At 37.4% G+C, this 7,687-nt stretch overlaps 1 protein-coding gene across 1 annotated transcript; it reads left to right on the forward strand.

Moving 5' to 3' along the window:
* Positions 1-354: 354 nt before the first annotated feature.
* On the forward strand, positions 355-7,082 carry tmem135 (transmembrane protein 135). Its single transcript, XM_086013227.1, has 15 exons — positions 355-578; positions 936-1,063; positions 1,318-1,410; positions 1,519-1,552; positions 1,802-1,867; positions 1,971-2,017; positions 2,098-2,139; positions 2,221-2,391; positions 2,600-2,669; positions 2,745-2,912; positions 2,991-3,054; positions 3,114-3,190; positions 3,938-4,036; positions 4,116-4,183; positions 4,999-7,082. Exons 1-15 carry the CDS (start codon positions 441-443, stop codon positions 5,147-5,149), a joined length of 1,416 nt encoding a protein of 471 aa, XP_085869353.1. The 5' UTR covers positions 355-440; the 3' UTR covers positions 5,150-7,082.
* Positions 7,083-7,687: the final 605 nt, after the last annotated feature.

The following is a 7,687-nucleotide window of genomic DNA, read 5'->3' on the forward strand; positions in this document are numbered from 1 at the left end:
AAAAAACTTTCTTATTAAATATATTTGAATACGATTTTCATTTGGGGTCGGGAGGGGCTGAGGGTGTTCGGGTTGAGAGTTGTAGAATATGAGTCCAATTAATACATGCCATTTATGCATTTGTAATTATTTATTTTTTGATTAATGATAATAATAATATACAGTACTTCAGAGATATCACATTACAGGATTAACAGAACAATATAAATAATAAATTGAGTAATTAAAAAAAATTAAGAGTAAAATATTGTGTAGACACACGAACATTTTTTTGTTCTAACAGGAGCATATCCTGCAAAAAAAAAGTGCGTAAATTTGAAAGCGTTGCCTTTTCTGGCCGCTTTGACTTGACGCAAGCGGGGCCGCGCAACGTGAGCGCGCACGTCGGCGCGTGTCCGCCCCTCCCGGCTGTCACTTCTTGGCTAGCAAGCAAGATATCCATGGCTGCCCTCAGCAAAATAACGCACAACTGCTATGAAGTCGGTCACACTTGGAACCCGTCATGTATGCAGTCCACAGTGGACATAACGAGGGGTGCGCTGGAGGTCTCCTTCAAAATATACGCCCCTCTTTACGTGGTGAGTTGTGCCGATTCATCGCACACACATATGCTGCTAACGTTGGGCTAGCAAACACGAGTTGTGAGAATGTTTCAAGACAGGCTAAAACTCAGCTAACCCACGTTTATGTTGCCAAAGGATTGTGGAGGTGCTCAACAAGTCTGGCTTCACATCTGAAGCAAAATATATATTGAAAAATGTTTTTTCCCAAATCCAGCTCAGGCTGGTTCTTTTACACATTAACACTCCTGTACTCTGGAGAACAAACCATGTACTGAATATGAGCAATGGTCGGTACACTCGGTGGCTTAATGCTGACACTGACAGTACTCTGTCTGTCTCTCTCTCTCTCTTTCTCTCTCTGTCATCCAACAGATAGCAGCTATTCTTAGGAGAAGGAAGAAGGATTACTACTTAAAAAGGCTTCTTCCTGAGATCTTACAGTCTACCTCTTTCCTCACTGCTAATGGAGGTCTCTATATATTCTTCTTCTGCATTCTCAGGTCAGTTTCTTCCTGCAGCTGTCACTTTTTTTTTATCATTCCCCTTTACACATGCTCATTGTGGTCTGGCATTGAAGATCAGTTTATGTGTTGAAGGTTTCTTTGGTGAGTTGGTTAAATTTAGCAATGTGTGAAAAAGTCACATGGTGAGACTACCTTGTTTCACTAAATCCATTAAAAATGGCCAAGCTGTGAAGTGCTGTGTAAACCTTTACAGTCCCATTCACACAATAATACAAATATGTCCACTGCAGGAAACTGCTGGGAGGGTTTTATTCATGGTCCGCTGGATTTGGCTCAGCCTTGCCCGCCTCCTATATCGCTATCCTCCTGGAGCGTAAAAGCAGGTGAGATCGTTGTTCTAACTTTGTCACAGTCAATACTACACAAATTGTGGCATCAGCTTCTTCACTCTGCCCGAATTTTGTCTTTGATGGCATATTCTCCTTGTGCAGGAGAGGACTTCTTACAATATATATGACAAATCTTGTAAGTACTGATGTGTTAATGAAATAGTTTTTAAAAGACAATATTTACTCTAATACTTAATCTGTAAAAAGTACAAGGTGGTTATTTAAGTGAGACGCCTTTAAATGAACAAATGCTGGTGAATGTGAAACTGCCTCAAATATTTAATCAGAGCGTTTACTTTGAATAATGCAGTGCATTTTGTACAGCGGAAATAAAGGCACACACTAGTAGTGATGTGTAAGTGAGTATGTGTTGCCTATTTTGCAGGCAACAGAGACCTTGTTCCGCATGGCCGAAACACGGGGCCTCATCAGACCTATCAAACATGGCGAGGTCAGAGACAAATGAGTTTTGGTCACTTGATTGGGAAAGCCGTTTTCTGATAGTTTTCATTCCCTGTTGTTCTGACCACCTGTTGTACGTTTTTCCTCTTTAGGTGCTCCTCTTCTGCATAACTGCATCCCTATACATGTTCCTCTTCAGGTCAGATTTTGTCAGTGGCACATGCTCTCGTGGCGTAAGATGATTATTTATACAAAATTATGTTTTTTATCATACTGCAGGAGTAAAGACGGCCTTAAAGGCTTTGCATTCTCCGCATTAAAGTAAGTTACTCTGCTTCACTTTGTTGTTTTAATTCAGCCTGATGTGCAGAAATGTGATACTTGTTTACATTCTACCCTCAGATTTATCATCGGCAAGGAAGAGATCCCATCTCACTCTGTTCCGGCCGAGCAGGTTGCCGCAAATCCTCGAGAAGCGTTGGCCGCCTCGGAACCTTCCCACGCCGCAGCAATGCAGATCGACTCGAGGAGCAAATCTTTGCTCACCTTCACCAGGAGACTGCTCGAGTCAATGTGAGAGAATCCTCTAAAACTCGTACTTAATTGTCTCCCACTGGAGCACCTTGGATTTAAAGTCAGTTTTGTGTGTGATGAATTCAGATTAGAGTTTGACATTTTTTTTTTAATGACAAGGGGTAATATTAAGAGTTATAGATACACACATGTAAGGTGACTGTTGATATTCATGTATTTTATTATATTCATGTTTGCAATTATCCAGATGCAAACGAGGTCCAAAACACAGATGTTGTAAACATCATCATGACAACTGCATTTCCTACTGCATCAAAGTAAGTCTCTGCGCTTATGTGATGCTCACGTTCTCTAATTCTCAATACTCATTTATGGGGATTCTTTCTGCTCAGGGTTTTGTGAGGATGTTCAGCGTCGGCTACTTGATTCAGTGCTGCCTTAAAGTGCCCTCAGCTTTCCGGTACCTCTTCTCGAAACCCTCAAGGCTCCCTTCCCTCTTCTACAACAAAGACAACTTCCAGCTCGGGGCCTTTTTGGGCTCTTTTGTCAGCATCTACAAGGTACGTCTTTGTTTTATATTGTCGGCCATTTCCTGGTCAGTGTTTCTTCTTTTTGAAGTCAGTTTCTGGTCAATTCAGGGAGCAAGCTGCTTGCTTCGTTGGTTGCGGGATATTGACGACGAGCTCCACGCTTTGGTGGCCGGTAAGTCAACACTTATCGCATTTTGATAATCATTATGTAACATTGCTTATGTTTCTTAGGCTTCTTGGCGGGAATCTCCATGTTCTTCTACAAGAGCACGTCGATATCTATGTATCTCTTCTCTAAACTGGTGGAGGTAAAAAGAGGCATATTTGTGTATGGATTTGTGGGAAGTGAGAACCATGGTTATTATAAATAAGGATAAATGGATTTCCTAAAACGAAATTTGAAAAACATCTTCGTGAATGAAATAAAATAAAAATGACTGACTGAAACTACATCTTGTTTATATAAAAAAAAAGAAGAGCTATAATTTTAGCGAAAATGTCCTTTTTTTCCCCCTTCATTTAGTCAATTCATATCAGACATGAGCTTTCGTGGTTCATTTTAAATGTATTGCTGTACAATCATACAGAATAGGGAAGGTCAAACAGTTGTTTGAGGATTGTAGTTTACTTCATTACACTTTCTTTTTCCATCTTGTACTTGACAAGTACTTCATACATTGAATAAAATTTAATATTAAGGCTAATAAGAACTAAACCAAAACAAAGCATTAAAACAAATTAAAACGAACAAATTTGCTCAAAAATGATTTCAAACAAACTGAATTTAAAAAAATGACAGTTTAAAAAAATATTATAACTCTGATGAAAATATTTAGTTTATACTTTAATTGGAAAATTTAGTATAATCCCTAGATTCCCTTGCTACATTTGAATGCGGGTTTTTGTGGCATGCGGGTTTTTGTGGCACAGCTTTGAAGACGACATCCGTGTTGTTAGTATGCACATACAGACACAATGTTTGTTTGTTCCTCTCAATCTTATCTGTGTGGAGTTCATCAGTAACAGTACACGCGATAACCTCCCCTCTCCCCCAGACCTTGTACTTCAAGGGAATTGAGTCCGGCCATTTCCCGTACTTCCCACAAGCGGACACATATCTCTACGCCTTATCCACCGCCATCTGCTTTCAAGCTGTGAGTGACACACAAACATAACACACCAAAGTAGATCTCCTAACGTGAATATGTGATGAGAAATTGTCGTTAATATTAGGCTGTGATGGAGATGCAGAATCTTCGGCCTGCCTACTGGAAGTTTCTTCTGCGTCTCACTAAGGGCAGGTAGGATGGATTTGTTTCATTTTTAAGTGGCTAATCCAAAGGGAGAGAATTGATATAACAAATGGTGGGCAAAGTATGCTACATCCTTTATTTTGGCTCACTAAGTATTTATGTTATCAGGAGTCCGTCCTGTAATATCGCTTGCATTAATTTAACTGTTTTTTTCTCTCTAAACTTGGTTAGTTAAAATGCATTTATTGCTTTTTAATATATTGTCTTCATTTATCTGAAATAATTTAATTTATCACAAATAATACAATATAAAAAGGTTAGTCAAAAAAATACAATTAAATTGTCATGTTTTATTAAATAACTACTTCATTAAGTGTGATGATATTCATTATAAATTGCTTAATAAACAAGTGTGAAATACTGTTGTATTAAAATAATGTTTCACATAAAATACACAAAATAGTAAAATAATTTAACATTTTTTTGTGTTAATTCGTTGATTATAATGAAATTATATATTATAATTTTTAAAATTAGCATGAATTATTTTATTAAAATGCACTTTTTTACTTATCACGTAATTGGTGAATTATAGTTAAACTACTTGTGAATACAATTTTACAGTGATCAATTACTCAATTATAATTATTCAATTATTAAAGTGAAGTATTTTACGTACACATTTTAACTTTAGATTCATTTATTTGTACCTCATTTATAAATGACCTGAGGCATTTGTAAGTTTTAAACATTCGATGAGCCTTGAGTGAAGAGGTTTGCCTGCCCCTGCACTAATAATAATCTCTGTGTTAAATTGCTAATGCCTGTCCATACTACTTGTATGGCGATATTTTTCCTTGTAGGTTTGGCCTGATGAACCGACAGCTGCTGGATGTTTTCGGCACTCAGGCCTCCAAGAATTTTGAGGGTTTTACGCCCCAACTGGACCCAGGCTATGTTTCTGTGCCCAGCCAAATAATGCTTCCACCAGGGGGCGATGTTCAGCTTGGATGACGTGGGTCAAGTCTGTGGCAGGAGGGGCTTTGATGATCAGAAAATCTTTTGCTAAGAGATGTTTTATGTGGAGGACGTCTTGACCAGTCTGATGTGGGTCTTGGGGGTTGCACAAACTGGCAGGGAGGTGGCCAAATGCGTTTAATGCATATGACGACCTCGTGCTACTCTATGTACTAAAGAAAATCTGCAGTGACCATTTATGTATTTTTTTTCAGATAAAATGGCTGTCAAGGTTGTAGCATTCCACTTCTCACATATTTCTTTCTCAGGTTCCCTCGATCTTTGTCCCAACCCAGCCATGTTCGGTTGTTGGAGGGGTTGTTTTAACCCATTCAGTACCAGACTTTTTCAGACCCTCTGTGAAATGAAATATAAATGTCATTGGGATGGAATAAGTTAACAATGAAACTGTTTGTTTTAGATATCCAACCTTGAATTCTAAAAACGGATAAAACCCCGAATGCCTGCTACAAAGAAACAGCCACAAGTGCTCAGCATATATTATAATAATAACAAAAATATATATTTTGATCATAATCAAAAATTTTGCATGACCATAAAAGGACTTAATGACAACTGAAATGGTTCTTGGTAGCAAAAGGGGTCCTACCCGACACTAATTGGCTCAGTATTTATATTTTTGTTTTAATTAACATTTTACAACTGAACTAAAATTTAACTTTAGTTCTTGTCACATTTTCACCACCCACTTACTACACAGTAGTACAGCTTGACGACATTATTTGGTGCCGTCATGCTAACTTGCAACATAAATAGCTGTGATTTTACAACAATTTTGTGCCGCCATCATCACCTCTGTTTTCTTTGTTAACATAGATACATAATTCTCACTGTTAAGGAAGCATGAAAATAAATAACCTTGTGTAAATTGACTTTTTACTGACATAAATAGTTGGGTCTCTTGAAATATTTTAACACCCATTTAGTGTAAAATTGCACAACCAAGTAAATCTGTTGGGATCTGCCTAATGACAATTGCGTATTTGAGCAAGCTGTTCTGAATTTTGCCAGACTGTGACAAATAATGCGGAATTTACATATAGCGCTCCAAGTTAAGTTAATAGCCGGTCACCTAGTCACAACCACTAAGGTCCCCTTCTGGTTGGACAAGTAACAAAAACCATACTCTCTGTGGGTAGTCTCATTTGCATGAGACAGGACTGGCCCCTCAAAACAGAGTTGAGTAACTTGTGGCTTAAAAAAAAAAAAAAAAAAAAGGTAAAGGGTGTGCTATAATTATTGCTCATAGGGGTAATTTGATGAGGAATTGTCATGTTATTAAGACACAAGGGAAAATCTGAACAAAACAGACCATGATCTATATAATAAATTACTATGTTATTGTCAAATTCTGATTGACCAAAATAGATGAGAGAAATATCACATTATTTTAGTTTGGTTTAGACCAGTCCAATAGTGCAATTGTTTGAGTACACAACACAGTTAAATGTGTGTCTACTGTTTACCATCTGTGCAAAGAAACTATGTAATTTTATATTCATATTTCTTGGTTTGCAGTTTACACAGCTGCAGGATAGGTTTTACTCAACGCATTCACAGCTTCAATAAATCTTTCGCCTACATTAATAGTGTGTCAAAAACCCTATAACATTTAAAAGTGACTTTCTAAATATATTTTACACAGATGAGTTTTATCTCCATGTTTATTAAGTGGACCATTTTGGCTCATGTATGGTTGGGCTGTAAAATTCAATTTTTTCCTGAACATTTTGCATCCAGCACTCTTGACACAGCTTTAGACACACATGACCTCTGTCAGATAATTCATTGTTGAAAAGATGACAGCATACTTACAAAATCTATGTTCCATATTACACTAATGCAATTGTCTGCAAATGTTTTTGATTTATGTGAACATCAAGTATTAAAATATTTTTTAATTCATATATTGAAGTGTGTATTGATTTTGTGAACATTTCTGATGTTTAAAGGCATTTCTGACCAGATTTAGACACGGTGGATTGTCTTGAATTTCAATGTTTATATTAAGGCATTTTCTAACAGCGGACACCGTCACGGTACCACTTTAGGCACCAAATATCCCCAAAGGACCACATGAGTAGCCTTTGGGTCTCTTCTAAATATAGCTTAACGGTGACAGGACATTGTGATTTCCTATGAAAATTTTAGAAGTGATCATTTGGAAACAGATTTATTGAAATCAATTGTTGCGTACTGATAATGATCAATTTAAATTGTTTTTCTACCTTGCCTGGTAAGCCTTTTGATAATTACTGAGAAATCACTTGGATGACAGGTCTCGGCCCATAGACGTATATATAATAAAAGGTAATTTGAGCAGTTTTATTTGTGTACAAGCCCTTTACATTAATAAGTAAAATTTCAAAAAGGTCGGTGACACCTAATGTGATGCCGATGTGCACACAATGACAAGATCGTTGCAATAAGCGGAAGTGACTCGTGACCTGCCAAAGACGGACATTTCAGTGTAAAAGCGCATAGTACCATGCGTACGCCAAACACAAACATATT

The sequence above is a fragment of the Filicampus tigris genome, chromosome 17 (genome assembly GCF_054856515.1).
Source record: "Filicampus tigris isolate MCC_2025a chromosome 17, RoL_Ftig_1.0, whole genome shotgun sequence".
NCBI lineage: Eukaryota > Metazoa > Chordata > Actinopteri > Syngnathiformes > Syngnathidae > Filicampus > Filicampus tigris.

What these genes read in the sequence shown, in the direction of transcription:
- tmem135 (XM_086013227.1), top strand. Translation starts at nt 441, where the DNA reads ATGGCTGCCCTCAGCAAAATAACGCACAACTGCTATGAAGTCGGTCAC. An exon ending in CAATATATATGACAAATCTT is followed by an intron (nt 1,553 to 1,801) that starts GTAAGTACTGAT and finishes CCTATTTTGCAG; the next exon opens with GCAACAGAGACCTTGTTCCG. An exon ending in AGGAGACTGCTCGAGTCAAT is followed by an intron (nt 2,392 to 2,599) that starts GTGAGAGAATCC and finishes GCAATTATCCAG; the next exon opens with ATGCAAACGAGGTCCAAAAC.